This window comes from Loxodonta africana, chromosome 1 (assembly GCF_030014295.1).
Source record: "Loxodonta africana isolate mLoxAfr1 chromosome 1, mLoxAfr1.hap2, whole genome shotgun sequence".
Lineage (NCBI taxonomy): Eukaryota > Metazoa > Chordata > Mammalia > Proboscidea > Elephantidae > Loxodonta > Loxodonta africana.
Genome location: NC_087342.1, coordinates 173,352,863 through 173,372,333, shown reverse-complemented (window position 1 = coordinate 173,372,333; position 19,471 = coordinate 173,352,863). Strand labels below are relative to the sequence as shown.

At 41.7% G+C, this 19,471-nt stretch overlaps 1 protein-coding gene across 1 annotated transcript in view; it reads right to left on the bottom strand.

Annotated features, from left to right (window-relative positions):
• Positions 1–12,616: 12,616 nt before the first annotated feature.
• The window catches only part of LOC104845755 (coiled-coil domain-containing protein 162-like), a 37,266-nt gene continuing 30,411 nt past the window's right edge, over positions 12,617–19,471 (bottom strand). Inside the window, exons 4-5 of the mRNA XM_064294761.1 lie at positions 16,627–16,780; positions 12,617–12,959 (exon numbers count right to left, since the gene is read on the bottom strand). Of these exons, the coding sequence (XP_064150831.1) occupies positions 12,738–12,959; positions 16,627–16,780 (376 nt within the window). The 3' untranslated portion in view covers positions 12,617–12,737. The remainder of the gene's footprint in view (positions 12,960–16,626; positions 16,781–19,471) is intronic.

Here is a 19,471-nt window from a genome sequence, read left to right as displayed (position 1 = left end):
GAAAGTTATGTTCACAGCCCAGCAATAGTAGATGATGTTGGTTTGGACAGATGGTGGTGTTAGGAGGAGGATGGAGAAAAGCAGACAACTCAAGAGATAATAAAATAATAGGATAATAAATTTTGGTATCTGGTTGTGGTGATGATAGAGAGAAGGAGTCAAGAATGGTGCCTGGATTGTTTGGTTTGGGCAACTGGGCAGGTGGTGGTATCCTTCACTGTTAGGGAATACAGGAGGAACAAGTTTTGGGGTAAGAAAATGATCTCAGTTTGAGACCCACTATCTCTGAAATAAAACCAGGTGAGATGTCCAGTAGGCAGTTAAACATATAGATCTGATAGGAGAGAGATTTGGGCTGGAGATGTAGATTTTGGAGTCATCATATGTAAATGTCATCAAAACAGTAAAAGTAGAGAATTTGCCTGGGTAGAGAGGAGAGGAGCAGCATAGTGGTTCAGTGTATGATGACTCTAGGGCCAGACTCCTGGGTTGGAATCTGGGTATTTCTTTTCACTGGCCATGTGACTTTGGGCATGTTATTAAATCTTTCTGAGTCTCGGTATACTTATCTGTAAAATGAAAATAATAAAAGTACCTATCTCATGCAATTATTGTGAGGATTAAATAAATTAATACATACGAAGCACTCTGAACAGACTTCAGCTCATAGCTAGTAGTAGCTGTAAGTAGCAGTAGCTGTCAGGGTGGTATAATTGATTAGGCACAGGAGGCACAGAACACAGATCCCACAAAATGCTTTAATTTATTTTAAAATCAGGGGAGAAAAGAAACTTTTAGGTTGAATAAAATGTTTTAATATATTTGTTTTTATACTAACATAGAAGTAAAGTATAATCAAAAAAATTTTTTTAGAGGAAGCGGCCAGTAAATCCAAAAGTGCCTAGGGCCCATGAGAGTCAAGAGTGGCCCTGGTAGTAGTAATGTTGTGTGCCATTGAGTGAATTCCAACTCATAGTGACCCTATAATGACAGGGTAGAAGTGCCCTATAAGGTTTCTAGGCTGTAATCTTTACTGGAGCAGATCACTAGGTCTTTCTCCCAAGAGGCTGCTGGTGGGTTCGAACCGCCAACCTTTCAGTTAGCAGCCAAGCACTTAACCATTGCTGCACCAGGGTTCCTGGTAGCAGTAGTAGTAGGGCAGAACTCAAGAAACACCAGTACTTTAGGGATTAGCAGAAGTTGAGGAGCCCACAAAGGAGTCTGAGAAGGAGTGGCCAGCAATGATGGAGGAAAACAAGGAGGGAGTCATGCTGTGGAAGCCAAGGGCATGGAGGGTTTCAAGAAGGACACTCTGTATCACATGTTGCCAAGAGGTCAGGTAAGAAAGGGACTAAAAAGTATTTAGTGAATTTGGCAACAAGGACCAGGGTGCTCTTGATGAGGGTGGTTTCACTGGTGTGATGGGGAAGGAGATGGATTGCAGTATTTTGATGAATAGATGGACAATAAGGGAATGGAGATGGCTGGTGTAGGCATCTTTCAAAAAATTTGGCTCTGAAAAAGAGGTTTTTTTAAATGGGGGACCAGCTAGCTTACCCTGTGTCCAAACATGTCTCCGGTTCGCAGATACAAGCAGAACTGTTTAAAGTAAAATTTATGATACCAGGTGGGCTAGTGGCTCTTGGTGCCTTAGAGCTTCAGAGGGACAAGTCCAGAGGAAGGGGTGTTTGCCTAGAAGTCCACAGCCTAGTTGAGTGATGTGGATGAGAACCCAGGCCTGAGATGTTGTTCACTGGGAACCTCCATCCCACCCCTCTGGGCCTTCTAATTCTGGTTCTACACGCGTGACTCACAGGGAACAGCATCCAGTTGGAATATTTATTTCATTTGGTTTCAATGGGCCTCCCATAAACTTTGTTTCATTTTCAAAATTAAAAGAGAGAGAGAGAAGATGGCGGACTAGGCAGACGCTACCTCGGATCCCTCTTACAACAAAGACACGGAAAAACAAGTGAATCGATCACATACATAACAATCTACGAACCCTGAACAACAAACACAGATTTAGAGACGGAGAACGAACTAATATAGGGAAGCAGCGATAGTTTCCAGAGCCTGGAGCCAGCGTACCAGTCAGGTACGGCACAAGCACAGAGACCTGCTCCACCCCCCTGAACTAACCCCGGGAGGGGGACCAGCCGGTTCCACGGGCGGCGTGGGACGCAGCCGGTAGGAGAAGTCCCCGGGAGGCAGTGACTGATCTTGGAGCAGAAAGAGCAGCATCCGAGCCGGGGAACCGTCCCGCAGGGATTTGGACTGCTCGCAGGTACGCCATAAACACGGAGAGTTGCTCCATCCCCTGAACTAACCCCGGGAAGGGGACCAGCCGGGTCGCGCGGGCGGCATGGGACGCAGCCGGTAGGAGAAGTCCCCGGGAGGCAGCGACTGGTATTGGAGTGGGGAGAACAGCGTTCCAGCCGGGACACTTGGTCGCGGCACAAGCACGGGGAGCTACTCCACCCATCTGAACTAACCCTGGGAGGGGGCCCACCTGGTTCACGGGGGCGGCACGGCCACGAGGCTGGAGGGACGAGAAGTCCCCGGGAGGCAGCGACTGATTTTGGAGTTGAGAGTGCACCGTCCCAGTAGGGGAGCCTTGACGCTGGGCGTGGGGCTGGAAGCGGAGGATCTGACCGTGACTCCAGCGGGCCAGACCCCCTGGGGGCAATCTCCACACAGCCAGCACACATAGGCGACGCGCCCGCGGGAATCTCAGATATAACAGTCATTCCAAGCAAGACAAGCAACTCTGGCTATATTCTGAGGTGCTACTCTCCTATCTCTCTGTTCCCTCCCCCACCCTCCCCAGGCGGCTTCATTAACATCTGAATAGCCTGAGCCAGAGGGAGAACTCTGATAGGGATCTGACTGCAGTTTTTTTTTAGCGGATTTTCTGGAAAAACTAGTTTCCCAGTGATGGCTCGGAGACAACAATCCATATCAAACCACTTAAAGAAGCAGACCATGACAGCTTCTCCAACCCCCCAAACAAAAGAATCAAAATCTTTCCCAAATGAAGATACAATTTTGGAATTATCAGATACAGAATATAAAAAACTAATTTACAGAATGCTTAATGATATCACAAATGAAATTAGGATATCTGCAGAAAAAGCCAAGGAACACACTGATAAAACTGTTGAAGAACTCAAAAAGATTATTCAAGAACATAGTGGAAAAATTAATAAGTTGCAAGAATCCATAGAGAGACAACATGTAGAAATCCAAAAGATTAACAATAAAATAACAGAATTAGACAACACACTAGGAAGTCAGAGGAGCAGACTCGAGCAATTAGAATGCAGACTGGGAAATCTGGAGGACCAGGGAATCAACACCAACATAGCTGAAAAAAAATCAGATAAAAGAATTAAAAAAAAATGAAGAAACCCTAAGAATTATGTGGGACTCTATCAAGAAGGATAACCTGCGGATGATTGGAGTCCCAGAACAGGGAGGGGGGACAGAAAACACAGAGAAAATAGTTGAAGAACTTCTGACAGAAAACTTCCCTGACATCATGAAAGACGAAAGGATATCTATCCAAGATGCTCATCGAACCCCATTTAAGATTGATCCAAAAAGAAAAACACCAAGACATATTATCATCAAACTCACCAAAACCAAAGATAAACAGAGAATTTTAAAAGCAGCCAGGGAGAAAAGAAAGGTTTCCTTCAAGGGAGAATCAATAAGAATATGTTCTGACTACTCAGCAGAAACCATGCAGGCAAGAAGGGAATGGGACGACATATACAGAACACTGAAGGAGAAAAACTGCCAACCAAGGATCATATATCCAGCAAAACTCTCTCTGAAATATGAAGGCGAAATTAAGATATTTACAGACAAACACAAGTTTAGAGAATTTGCAAAAACCAAACCAAAACTACAAGAAATACTAAAGGATATTGTTTGGTCACAGAACCAATAATATCAGATATCAGCACAACACAAGGTCACAAAACAGAACGTCCTGATATCAACTCAAATAGGGAAATCACAAAAACAAACAAATTAAGATTAATTAAAAAAAAAAATACACATAACAGGGAATCATGGAAGTCAATAGGTAAAAGATCACAATAATCAAAAAGAGGGACTAAATACAGGAGGCATTGAACTGCCATATGGAGAGTGATACAAGGCGATATAGAACAATACAAGTTAGGTTTTTACTTAGAAAAATAGGGGTATATAATGAGGTAACCACAAAAAGGCATAACAACTCTATAACTCAAGACAAAAACCAAGAAAAACGTAACGACTCAACTAACATAAAGTCAAACACTATGAAAATGAGGATCTCACAATTTACTAAGAAAAACGCCTCAGCACAAAAAAGTGTGTGGAAAAATGAAATTGTCAACAACACACATAAAAAGGCATCAAAATGACAGCACTAAAAACTTATTTATCTATAATTACCCTGAATGTAAATGGACTAAATGCACCAATAAAGAGACAGAGAGTCACAGACTGGATAAAGAAACACGATCCATCTATATGCTGCCTACAAGAGACACACCTTAGACTTAGAGACACAAACAAACTAAAACTCAAAGGATGGAAAAAAATATATCAAGCAAACAATAAGCAAAAAAGAAGAGGAGTAGCAATATTAATTTCTGACAAAATAGACTTTAGACTTAAATCCACCACAAAGGATAAAGAAGGACACTATATAATGATAAAAGGGACAATTGATCAGGAAGACATAACCATATTAAATATTTACGCACCCAATGACAGGGCTGCAAGATACATAAATCAAATTTTAACAGAACTGAAAAGTGAGATAGACACCTCCACAATTATAGTAGGAGACTTCAACACACCACTTTCGGAGAAGGACAGGACATCCAGTAAGAAGCTCAACAGAGACACGGAAGATCTAATTACAACAATCAACCAACTTGACCTCATTGACTTATACAGAACTCTCCACCCAACTGCTGCAAAATATACTTTTTTTTCCAGCGCACATGGAACATTCTCTAGAATAGACCACATATTAGGTCATAAAACAAACCTTTGCAGAGTCTAAAACATCGAAATATTACAAAGCATCTTCTCAGACCACAAGGCAATAAAACTAGAGATCAATAACAGAAAAACGAGGGAAAAGAAATCAAATACTTGGAAAATGAACAATACCCTCCTGAAAAAAGACTGGGTTATAGAAGACATCAAGGAGGGAATAAGGAAATTCATAGAAAGCAACGAGAACGAAAATACTTCCTATCAAAACCTCTGGGACACAGCAAAAGCAGTGCTCAGAGGCCAATTTATATCAATAAATGCACACATACAAAAAGAAGAAAGAGCCAAAATCAGAGAACTGTCCCTACAACTTGAACAAATAGAAACTGAGCAACAAAAGAATCCATCAGGCACCAGAAGAAAACAAATAATAAAAATTAGAGCTGAACTAAATGAATTAGAGAACAGAAAAACAATCGAAAGAATTAACAAAGCCAAAAGCTGGTTCTTTGAAAAAATTAACAAAATTGATAAACCATTGGCTAGACTGACTAAAGAAATACAGGAAAGGAAACAAATAACCCGAATAAGAAATGAGAAGGACCACATCACAACAGAACCAAATGAAATTAAAAGAATCATTTCAGATTATTATGAAAAATTGTACTCTAACAAATTTGAAAACCTAGAAGAAATGGATGAATTCCTGGAAAAACACTACCTACCTAAACTAACACATTCAGAAGTAGAACAACTAAATAGACCCATAACAAAAAAAGAGATTGAAACGGTAATCAAAAAACTCCCAACAAAAAAAAGTCCTGGCCCGGACGGCTTCACTGCAGAGTTCTACCAAATTTTCAGAGAAGAGTTAACACCACTACTACTAAAGGTATTCCAAAGCATAGAAAATGACGGAATACTACCCAACTCATTCTATGAAGCCACCATCTCCCTGATACCAAAACCAGGTAAAGACATTACAAAAAAAGAAAATTATAGACCTATATCCCTCATGAACATTGATGCAAAAATCCTCAACAAAATTCTAGCCAATAGAATCCAACAACACATCAAAAAAATAATTCACCCTGATCAAGTGGGATTTATACCAGGTATGCAAGGCTGGTTTAATATCAGAAAAACCATTAATGTAATCCATCACATAAATAAAACAAAAGACAAAAACCACATGATCTTATCAATTGATGCAGAAAAGGCATTTGACAAAGTCCAACACCCATTCATGATAAAAACTCTTACCAAAATAGGAATTGAAGGAAAATTCCTCAACATAATAAAGGGCATCTATGCAAAGCCAACAGCCAATATCACTCTAAATGGAGAGAACCTGAAAGCATTTCCCTTGAGAACGGGAACCAGACAAGGATGCCCTTTATCACCGCTCTTACTCAACATCGTGTTGGAAGTCTTAGCCAGGGCAATCAGGCTAGACAAAGAAATAAAAGGTATCCGGATTGGCAAGGAAGAAGTAAAGTTATCACTATTTGCAGATGACATGATTATATACACAGAAAACCCTAAGGAATCCTCCAGAAAACTACTGAAACTAATAGAAGAGTTTGGCAGAGTCTCAGGTTATAAAATAAACATACAAAAATCACTTGGATTCCTCTACATCAACAAAAAGAACACCGAAGAGGAAATAACCAAATCAATACCATTCACAGTAGCCCCCAAGAAGATAAGATACTTAGGAATAAATCTTACCAAGGATGTAAAAGACCTATACAAAGAAAACTACAAAGCTCTACTACAAGAAATTCAAAAGGACATACTTAAGTGGAAAAACATACCTTGCTCATGGATAGGAAGACTTAACATAGTAAAAATGTCTATTCTACCAAAAGCCATCTATACATTTAACGCACTTCCGATCCAAATTCCAATGTCATATTTTAAGGGGATAGAGAAACAAATCACCAATTTCATATGGAAGGGAAAGAAGCCCCGGATAAGCAAAGCACTACTGAAAAAGAAGAAGAAAGTGGGAGGCCTCACCTTACCTGACTTCGGAACCTATTATACAGCCACAGTAGTCAAAACAGCCTGGTATTGGTACAACAACAGACACATAGACCAATGGAACAGAATTGAGAACCCAGACATAGATCCATCCACGTATGAGCAGCTGATATTTGACAAAGGACCAGTGTCAATTAACTGGGGAAAAGACAGCCTTTTTAACAAATGGTGCTGGCATAACTGGATATCCATTTGCAAAAAAATGAAACAGGACCCATACCTCACACCATGCACAAAAACTAACTCCAAGTGGATCAAAGACCTAAACATAAAGACTAAAACGATAAAGATCATGGAAGAAAAAATTGGGACAACCCTAGGAGCCCTAATACAAGGTATAAACAGAATACAAAACATTACCAAAAATGATGAAGAGAAACCCGATAACTGGGAGCTCCTAAAAATCAAACACCTATGCTCATCTAAAGACTTCACCAAAAGAGTAAAAAGACCACCTACAGATTGGGAAAGAATTTTCAGCTATGACATCTCCGACCAGCGCCTGATCTCTAAAATCTATATGATTCTGTCAAAACTCAACCACAAAAAGACAAACAACCCACTCAAGAAGTGGGCAAAGGATATGAACACACATTTCTCTAAAGAAGATATTCAGGCAGCCAACAGATACATGAGAAAATGCTCTCGATCATTAGCCATTAGAGAAATGCAAATTAAAACTACGATGAGATTCCATCTCACACCAGCAAGGCTGGCATTAATCCAAAAAACACAAAATAATAAATGTTGGAGAGGCTGCGGAGAGATTGGAACTCTCATACACTGCTGGTGGGAATGTAAAATGGTACAACCACTTTGGAAATCTATCTGGCGTTATCTTAAACAGTTAGAAATAGAACTACCATACAACCCAGAAATCCCACTCCTAGGAATATACCCTAGAGATACAAGAGCCTTCATACAAACAGATATATGCACACCCATGTTTATTGCAGCTCTGTTTACAATAGCAAAAAGTTGGAAGCAACCAAGGTGTCCATCAACGGATGAATGGTTAAATAAATTGTGGTATATTCACACAATGGAATACTACGCATCGATAAAGAACAGTGACGAATCTCTGAAACATTTCATAACGTGGAGGAACCTGGAAGGCATTATGCTGAGCGAAATTAGTCAGAGGCAAAAGGACAAATATTGTATAAGACCACTATTATAAGATCTTGAGAAATAGTAAACCTGAGAAGAACACATACTTTTGTGGTTACGAGGGGGGGAGGGAGGGAGGGTGGGAGAGGGTTTTTTTATTGATTAATCAGTAGATAAGAACTGCTTTAGGTGAAGGGAAAGACAACACTCAATACATGGAAGGTCAGCTCAATTGGACTGGACCAAAAGCAAAGAAGTTTCAGGGATAAAATGAATGCTTCAAAGGTCAGCGGAGCAAGCGCGGGGGTCTGGGGAGCATGGTTTGCGGGGAGTTCTAAGTCAATTGGCAAAATAATTCTATTATGAAATCATTCTGCATCCCACTTTGAAATGTGGCGTCTGGGGTCTTAAATGCTAACAAGCGGCCATCTAAGATGCAGCAATTGGTCTCAACCCACCTGGAGCAAAGGAAAATGAAGAACACCAAGCCCACACGGCAACTAAGAGCCCAAGAGACAGAAAGGGCCACATGAACCAGAGACCTACATCATCCTGAGACCAGAAGAACTAGTTGGTGCCCGGCCACAATTGATGACTGCCCTGACAGGGAGCTCAGCAGAGGACCCCTGAGGGAACAGGAGATCAGTGGGATGCAGACCCCAAATTCTCATAAAAAGACCAGACTTAATGGTCTGACTGAGACTGGAGGAATCCCGGCGGCCATGGTCCCCAGACCTTCTGTTGGCACAGGACAGGAACCATCCCCGAAGACAACTCATCAGAAATGAAAGGGACTGGTCAGCGGGTGGGAGAGAGATGCTGATGAAGAGTGAGCTAATTATATCAGGTGGACACTTGAGATTGTGTTGGCAACTCTTGTCTGGAGGGGGGATGGGAGGATAGAGAGAGAGGGAAGCAGGCAAAATTGTCAAGAAAGGAGAGACTGAAAGGGCTGACTCAAGACAGGGAGAGTAAGTGGGAGTAGGGAGTGAGATGTATGTAAACTTATATGTGACAGACTGATTGGAAAAAAAAAAAAAAAAGAGAGAGAGATACTACTGACTTGGGACTTACAATGAAAGAAACATTTTGGAGTGGCTTTCACAGGGTGCCTCTGCTTCATTGCTGTTCAGGTGTGACATTAGCTCAGGCCTGGGCCCCCCTAGGAGAGACTATGGACAGATGTGGCTCCCTAGCTCATCCCCCAAGTAGAAAATGCTTTTATTACAATACAGCCTTGGCTAATTATGCAGATTATTCATCATGAATACCTGTGTATTTTTATCCAGTGTGGCTTGCCGTCCTGGGCGACCCTCCATGATCGTATGATAGCTGCTCAGAATTACATCGTCCATTAGCTGTTGCATGCCGATCAGCTCTCCGTGAGCCACCTTGCGGTCATGGTCACTCAGCCCACACAGACAGAGCTAAAAAAAAAAATAGTTATTTTGAAGACTTCTATGCTTTTTTTTAATGCACCTTTTACATATAATTTTGGGGGAGAAAACTAGAAGTAGCTGTGCTTAAAAGACCCACCCTTTCAACTATTAGGAATCCCATTAAAACCAAAGTAAGATTTCTAGCCTAATACATCAGACTTTTGGCTCTATGTGGAAGTACCAAATTTCCCAGCCCTTAGAACAGTGTCTGCACATAGTGGACCCAGCAGTGACTGAGCTGAAAGTCATGGGCTGAGTGACATTCGTGGAAGATGACAGACACACACCCATTACTTTAGGAAGGCAGTAAAGGCTGACATGCTTGCTGTCCAACTACCAAGGAGGTGTGACCCCAATGCTCCTCAGAGTGTTTTCTCCTTATTCAAAATGGGTGACTGAGAGCTTGACATAACTAATGCTATGATGAACTTGTAAGTTTTTATCCTTCCTCTGCCTGCCTCCTCCCTCGCAAACCTCTGTTAATGACTTTGTTTTGACCTAATTTTAATGACTTTGTTCTTTGTTTTAATCTGATGCAAATAACTTTGTTTTGTTCTGTGGACAACCTGTGACTTTCAACCCCCCACAGAGAAATTAGAGCCCAGGTGTCTGATATGTGTATTTTTAGCCTGATAAAGAGATGTTCACATGTGTCTCTTTAGTCTGATGAAGAGTCATTTGTCACTATCTTTAATGTATAACTCCTCTGGCAATGCCATCTTCGGACTACAAAGACACTTCTAACCCTCATAAAATTCTATATAAGCGCCAATGTCAAATTGCTCTTTGGGACTCCATAGAGAGAGGCTGTGTTGCTGCTGGGTCCCTGGCGATGTATACATCTCCTTAATAAACTATCTCATTCTTTCTGACTTGGAGTATGTTTCATTGGCTCAACTGCTCCAGGGAACGGACCCTAATCTGGTAACAGAGGCAAAGGTTGTCAGAAGCAAAAGCTGACCTGATGTTTGTTTACAGTACCTCAAGTCTGGTCCTCAAAATACACAAGCTCAGAGGCATTCAGGGTCACAGTCACAGCCCCCATATGTGGCAGAGGTAGGAGCAGAGGCCCTCGACTTCATAAAATGCTGCATGGCTATATTTTCCACCTGCATGGGGCATCTATATTATCTTGACCACATCTTGCTAAGAAGAGTTAACAACCTTGACAATCCAGATCACAAGCCGATGCTGAAGCATTCTAATGATTTAAATAATATCTTTGATGTTTTCGTGTTTTTTTTTAAAAAAAGAAAAAATTTATTAGAAAATCATAAGGATTACAGTCCTTGTGAGTGTGGATTATACTGCTGTTACAAACGTCCTGGGTTCAGGACCTCAAAATGATTAAAAAAAAAAAGCTCACTCAGACATGTTCTCTCATTGCCTGGAGGTTCTTCCAAAATGTCTGGGGCCACTGGTCTAACTGAGGTGTTGACCCTGGCATTTCCCCTGGGCCTCTGTGTTTGGTGAATGAAAGCCTCTAAGTTCTCTAATCCTAAAACCTGTTGCCTAGGACCTGGGCTTCTGTGGTCTGCCCAGAATCCAGCTGGGCAAAAGGGGCAAAATTGTGTATTTTGTAAGTCAGAGCAGGAGGCCTGGTGACACAAAGGTTAAACACTTAGCTGCTAACCTAAAGGTTGGTGGTTTGAACTCACCCAGTGGTTCTGCAGGAGAAAGACCTGGAAATCTGCTTTCATAAAGACTATAGCCAAGAAAACGCAATGGGGCAGTTCTACTCTGTCACATGGTGTTACTACGATTTGAACATCGGCTTGACAGCACACAGCAACAACAGCGTAAGTCAAAGCATACAAAATGGTGTGTTGTACACTTAATTAACGGTATATGCTACATCCCAAAATGCAAACCTAGAAGAACTAACTTGACTGCTGGATTCAGTGTGAAATTATTGAAACCCACTTGTCTGAAGCCCAAGAAGGGCGTTTTTATAAGCTGGTTAAAAAGGCTGCTTAAGTTTTGCAGAAGTGCTTAGAGCTTCCTCTTTTTGAGAAGAAAAGTCTTTGTAAAAAATTCCTTTCCAGAAATGTAAATTTTAATTCACTTCATGTTACTAAGGTGATCTTTGACAGTTTTGCCTAATTAATTGGCAAAAGTTTTAAAAATAATTATACCCAAAAGTGATAAAAGGCAGTTTCATATACTGCTGGTGGGGTTATAAACTGGTGTAGACTTTCAAGCAGGGCAACTTGGCAATAGATACCAAGAATTTTAAAGCATTCATACCTTTTGACTCAACAATTCCACTTCTAAGAACTTATCCTAAAGAAACAATCAGAGATGCTGAGGTATGAGGCTGTACAGGGCAGCATTATTTAGAGTAGTTCAAGTCGGAAACTGTCTACATACCCAACATCGGAGGTATAGTTACATAAATTCTGGTAAATTCCTATCATGGAATATTATTACATCATTCCATAATGGCAAGTAGAAATTCTTACTATATCAAATCAAGTGAAAAGAATTCACAACTGAATATGTAGTGTGATGTCAATATTCCTTTAAAAGTACGAATACAAACACATGTAAACAGGGAAAAATACTGAAAAAGCCAAAATGTTACTTGTGATTGTTTCTTAGTGGTGGGACTATAATTAATTTTTTTAACCATTATTATTATTTTACTTAAAAAAAACTTATTTATGGAGAATTTCGAACATATACAAATGCAAACAACATGGTTTAATGAACCCCAAGCTCCCATCACTGAACTCCAACAATCATCAACCTATGGCCAGTCCTACCCCATTCCCATCCACTCCCCACCTCCATACTGAAGCAAATTTAGGATTTTTATATTTTCTATTTTTTAAAATGAAAACAGAACAAAATTTACTTAAATGACCAAGGGAAAAACACAAACTTGAAAAAAAAAATTTCTCCTTATAAATCCTGCTTAAAGCATTCTCCTCCCACCAGGGTTCCACAGGTGAGTCGGGAGCGGCACACCTTTGAGCTGCCAGCCTGGGAGTTTCTCTAGGAGGCTCAGAGATGGGAGGTGGCTGGCTGCTCTCCCACATAACTGTTGGTCATGGGAAGTTCAGCCGAGGCTGATACCAGCTGAGAACATGATTCTCACCTGTTATAAGAAAACACGACTCCTTTTCAGTATCACGTTTATAACATCATTATCAAACACTCTAGAGTATAAGTATGAAGGACATAATATATAGACCTAATGACAGCCATGCTTTGCAGAATGCATTCAGCTTTCTCAGTGATAAATGAGAAGATCTGCCCTACCTGCATATTGTATTCTAGGGTATCTGGGCTGCTACTCATAAGTGGAAATGGTCCTCCATCTTCCAGAAATGCTCTCCAAGGGAACAGCACAAATGCCTAAAAGAACCAGATAATAAACATGGTAATGCTGTACTGTGCCAATAAGTACTAGACATCTGTATATAAACAGATGTCTTCGAGTGTACCCTAAAACATTGTTGGGTAATTTATTTATTACGTACAAACACTTCTTGATGATGGTTCCTGATAACATAGAGGAAAGAGTAATAATCTTATTAAAAAACCAATTTTACCTCCAGAAGGTGGCTTAACACAGAGAGTACTTGAGTGTTCAGTATAACTAGTCAGCGCCAGTGTTCAGAAGTTCCAGAACAGAATGATACCAATGGGACATATTTATAATTAACAAAGGTAAATTTACTCAGATGATCTCAATATTATGAACCTTAAAAAATTCCCTGTATCACCATCGTGACCTAGTTCTAGATAACTCAAAATCAATGTCACTATATATTACATGGGACCCTCTGTCTTCTCCACATTACTGTCCAATGACCGAGGCATCCCTTACTCCTTGTGGGATGTGCAGCCTTGGATGTGCCGGGCCTGCCCATACCAACCTATTCTATACTTCTAGACCTTGGGCTGACTTCAGACAATTTCTGGAGTTGCTCCAAGTCACTTCACATTGCAGAAATCAGGATGCCTGCATCCACCTAATCCCAGGCAATGCCCCAGGCAGCGTAAGCATGCCCAGTGGCCAGGATTCAACCCTGTCTTCTGGGTCTAAATGAGGGTGAAGGTTTGGGCCAGGAGTCACCATCTTGTAGCTAGAGTAGGTGAAAGCTTGGGACTAGTTGAGGTTGTCAGTGTCACTGAAAACAAAAAAAAAAAACCCACTGCCGTTGAGTCGATTCCGACTCATAGCAACCCTATAGGACAGAGTAGAACTGCACCATAGAGTTTCCAAGGAGGGCCTGGTGGATTTGAACTGCTGACCTCTTGGTTAGCAGCTGTAGCACTTAACCACTATGCCACCAGGGTTTCCTAGTGTCACTCAAGCTAAGCTTTATAACAGCAAAACATCAAGTCAAAACTTTTGGAGTTAAAAGAACTCAGCTTGTGAGGTGGTTTTAAAGATATGCCCACAAATTCTTTGATACTCTTCCCATCAAGAGATGGAGTTTAATTCCCGTCCCCTTGCTGTGATGCTGGAAGCTATGCCACTGGTATTCAGATACCAGCAGGGTCACCCATGGAGGACAGGTTTCAGCTGAGCTTTCAGACTAAGACAGACTAGGAAGAAGGACCCAGCAGCCTACTTCTGAAAAGCATTAGCCAGTGAAAACCTTATGAATAGCAGCAGAACATTGTCTGATACAGTGCTGGAAGATGAGCCCCCCAGGTTGGAAGGCACTCAAAAGATGACTGGGGAAGAGTTGCCTACTCAAAGTAGAGTTGACCTTAATGACGTGGATGGAGTAAAGCCTTTGGGACCTTCATCTGCTGATATGGCATAACTCAAAATGAGAAGAAACAGCTGCAAACAATCCATTAATAATTGGAACCTGGAATGTATGAAGTATGAATCTCGGAAAATTGGAAATTGTAAAAAATGAAATGGAATGCATAAACATCGATATCCTAGGCATTAGTGAGCTGAAATGGACTGGTATTGGCCATTTTGAAGGAGACAATCATATAGTCTACTATGCTGGGAATGACAACTTAAAGAGGAATGGTGTTGCATTCATCATCAAAAAGAAAGTTTCAAGATGTATCCTGAAGTAGGACGCCGTCAATGATGTCCATACACCTGCAAGGAAGACCAGTTAATACGATTATTATTCAAATTTATGCACCAACCACTAGGGCCAAAGATGAAGAAATTGAAGATTTTTATCAGCTGCTGCAGTCTGAAATTGATCAAGATGAATTGATAATTACCGGAGATTGGAATGCGAAAGTTGGAAACAAAGAAGAAGGATCAGTAGTTGGAAAATATGGCCTTGGTGATAGAAACAATGCCGGAGATGGAATGATAGAATTTTGCAAGACCAACAAATTCTTCACTGCAAATACCTTCTTTCACCAACATAAACGGCGACTATACACATGGACCTCACCAGATGGAACACACAGTAATCAAACTGACTACATCTGTGGAAAGAGATGATGGAAAAGCTCAATATCGTCAGTTAGAACAAGGCCAGGGGCCGACTGTGGAACAGACCATCAATTGCTCATAATGCATTGGGTAAATCTGCTATAAAGGACCTCTTTAAAGTGTTGAAAACCAAAGATGTCACCTTGAAGACTAAGGTGCATCTGACCCAAGCCATGGTATTTTCAATCGCATCATATGCATGTGAAAGCTGGACAATGAATAAGGAAGACGGAAGAAGAACTGACGCCTTTGAATTGTGGTGTTGGTGAGAATATTGAATATACCATGGACTGCCAAAAGAACGAACAAATCTGTCTTAGAAGAAATACAGCCAGAATGCTCCTTAGAAGCAAGGGTGGCGAAACTGCGTCTTATGTACTTTGGACATGTTGTCAGGAGGGACCAGTCCCTGGAGAAGGACATCAGGCTTGGCAGAGTACAGGGTCAGCGGAAAAGAGGAAGACCCTCAACAAGATGGATTGACATAGTGGCTGCAAAAATGAGCTCAAGCATAACAACGATTGTAAGGATGGCTCAGGACCAGGCAGTGTTTCGTTCTGTTGTGCATAGGGTCGCTATGAGTTGGAACCGACTTGATGACACCTAACAAAAACAACAACAACCCCTTGAGTATGTGCTGGATTTAGTGACTTGCTTCTAATGAACAGTATATGGCACAAGTGATGGGATCTTACTTCTGAAGTTAGGTAATAAAAAGGCTGTGGCTTCTGTCTTGGGCTCTCTCTTTCTTTCTCTTAGATTGCTCACTCTTGGGGAAGCCATCTGCCATGTCCTGAGGCAGCTCTGTGTTGAAAGGTCCATGGGCGTGAACTTGGAAGTGGATCTTCTGAGGGCTACAGCCATGTAAGTGAGGTTGGAGGCAGATTCTCCTCCAGTTGAGCCTTGAAATAGCTACAACCCTGGCTGACACCTTGATTGCAGCCATATGAGGGACTCTGAGTCAGAACGACCCAGCTAAGCTGCTCCCAGATTCCCGATTCTCAGAAACAGCATGAGATTATGAATGTTTATTGTTTTAATTTGATAAATTTTGGGGTAATCTATTACCCAGCAATAGACAATGAATACAGCTTGTGAACAAGTGCTACCATAATTCTCTAATGGTATGATCTCTGGTGTTTCTAAGCCTTAAATTTTTAGTTGTAGAAGGTGGATAATATTGATCCTGCCTAGGAGCAACGAGACTTGACAAGATCACATATGATAATACACATTGTAACCAGGGTTATTCAAGTCAGCTGCTGATTTAATTTATGTGTTGTAATTGCTATCATAATTACTTATTACATGAAAAAGATCAAGTGTTGGTTTTATTATCAGCTGTGAGTAGATAAACTGTTGCCTCATTAGCTTGTTGAGCAGTTTGGAGACTCTGACTGGGAAGACTCTGACTGGGAATAACAGCTGGCCACGGGGCCCTGGCTTCTCCCTCTGTGAGTGAAGGGGAGCCAATGAAGACTGAAATGTTTTGAAGCACTGAGAACCCCTACAAAGTTTAAACCAAACAGAAACAAAGTGACAAAATCCCCCATGCATCACACACATTTATAGGTGTAGAAACACCTATAAACACACCTGGAGGCTCCGTGGATCCAGTGGCTGGGGCAGGCCAAGCTGTGAAGCAAATACGCTCTTCACGAGAGAGTTGCTCATTGGTGGCAACCCATGGTACATGCCGTCTGTGACAGACTGGTAGGCAGAAACATTTCCAGCTGCCAAAAATGATCTTCTGGAAAAACGTATGGGCAAATTTCATTAAAAGTAATTATTTTTCCTTCTAAAACTCAAAACATTATTCAAAGAACTGCGGCAAGATAACATTTCTTCCTTAGCCACCTCATCCCTCACCCCCGCTTTCTGTATGCACTGACCTTCACTCCCACAATTCTATAGGGAAGGTAGATATACTGTAGACTAACGGATTGCCATTGAGTGTCACCTTACCCATCTCTGCCTCAGGTTAGCTGGTCCAACCTGAGCCTCTCAGCACACCTCCTGGCACCCCCTTGTAAGAATGCAAGAGTTGGGACCTCCCAGGTCTTTCTTCCACACTTAGGGGCTATGCTAGTCTCTGGGAGGCCACCTCATTTCTGTCAGTGCTCATATCGCCCTCCGCCATTCCATATGTGGCTGTTGAGCCCTTGAAATGTGGCTAATGCAACTGGGAAACGGCATTTTAAATTTTATTTAATTTTAATTCATGTTAATTTTAATTGAATAGCCACATGTAGCTACCCTATTATACAGTGCAGCTGTAGCTCTAGAACAAAGATATCAATTGAATTATTTTAAGACCAATAGCTGAGACAATAGTTTTGGTATGTAAAACCAAATTGTAAATTAAATAATAAAAGCCTGGGGTTTGAGAAAGAAAGGTCTTTGTTTTGAAACAAAACTTGACTTTGCATATCAAGGACCAAAAGCCTTGAAGACTAGAGCATGACATTTATACAGTAAGTGATGGAGAAGGGAGTATGCATAAGCTTGGGTGATTTTCTTTTCCAAAAGGAAATAAGAGTTTAGCAAGCCAGGAAAAACTGTTTCTAGATCTACTGGGTACCTAAGAAAAGATGATGCTGACACAGGATAAGTTGGGGGGAGAGACTGCAACCCCAGAGCAGAAAGGATCTTTTGTCTGTATCCTCCACTGGTGTAGCCCAAGTCTTCCATATAGCAGACACCAAAGTAGGAGGAAGTCAGCAATGGCTAAGGGAGATATCAGCAATGGCAGAGGGGGATATGAGCACTGACAGAAATGAGGTGGCCTCCCAGAGATCAGCACAGACCCTAAGTGTGGAAGAAAGACCTGGGAGGTCCCAAGCTCTTGCATTCTCACAAGGGGGTGCCCAGGAGCAGTGCTGAGAAGAGGCCAACCCTGAGAGGCTCAGATTGGACCAGCTAACCTGAGGCAGAGATGGGTGAGGTAATACTCCTCTCTGACTGTTTCCTCTTCCCCCAGGAACTTAGATCACCTCTGAGAAAATCAAAGAAAAGGAGGGAAAGGGGAAGAATCTTGAATGAACTGATTTATTTACTTGTGGAGCTTTTGGGCAAATGTATCTTTTTCATCATACATTTGGAAGTACTGAAAACCGCTCACGAGCCCCAGTGACAACTCATTCAGACCCTCAGTCGGCAAACCCTGGACTATGCCTTCTGTCAGGGTGGGTCTAACCATCACAGCCTGACAACAGCACTCCAGATACAAAAAAGCTCAGAAGAATGAAAGACTGACTTGCTCGTGCCAGTGGCACACCTGCCAACCACCCACCCCTAACAAAGCCAGGTGTCTTAGTTATCTAGTGATGCTATAGCAGAAATACCACAAATGGGTGGCTTTACAAATAGAAGTTTAGTTTCTCACAGTTTAGGAGGCTAAGGAGCCCTGGTGGTACAGTGGTTAAAGCACTCGGCTGCTAATCAAAGGGTCAGTGGTTCAAACCCACCAGTCACTACACAGGAGAAAGACGCGGCAGTCTGCTTCTGTAAAGATTTACAGTCTTGGAAGCCCTATGGGGCAGTTCTACCCTGTCCTACAGGGTCACTATGAGTCGAAACTGACTCAGTGGCAGTGGGGTTTTTTTTGCGGGGAGAGGGGGGTTAGGGCTAGAAGTCTGAATTCAGAGTGCTGGCTCTAGGAGAAGACTTTGTCTCTCTGTCAGCTCTGGAGGAAGGTCGTTGTCTCTTTTCGCTTCTGTCTGTATCCTGGTTCCTTGGAGATCTTCATGTGTTTTGGCATCTATCTTATCCCGTCTTCTTGTTTAATCTCCTTTATATCTCAAAAGACACTGACTTGAGACTATACTAATCCTGCCTCATTAGCATAACCAAGACAATCCATTCCTAAATGGGATTATAACCACAGGTATAGAGGTTAGGATTTACAACCCACATTTCTGGGGGACACGGTTCAATCCATAACATCAGTTCTTCCCAGCTGGCCATTTTTAAAATGTCTGAATAGAAGTATCCACCTCTCCAAGCTATTCTCCCACACTCCAGTCGCCTTAATACCAATAAGCAGTTGAGGGGTTCCTAGACCCCCAATCATCTTGTGAGTGAGAGAGCTATCCACAAGCATGATCCCAGACAAGCTGATTCAAGCCACAGGGAGCTGTTGGTTCACAGGGCAAATGCTAGAGTTTTCCCTGGAGGCGTGGATATTAAAAAAACCCCACAAAGTGGCCCTGAGGAGACCAGGCAAAAGTTGAGGCTCTTGGCTTCTCAGCCACTTGAGACCTGAGGCTTGGTCATTAGCTGGCCCAACTTACATGAGGACTTCTGTGCGTCTCCCAGAAATCCCCAGATAGTCTTGAAACAAACTTCAACATCTACATACTTAGAGACACTTAAAATAGACAAATGTGAAAACAAAAATAAATTGAAAATGAACAGAAAACCAACAGAATTCAAAGACCAA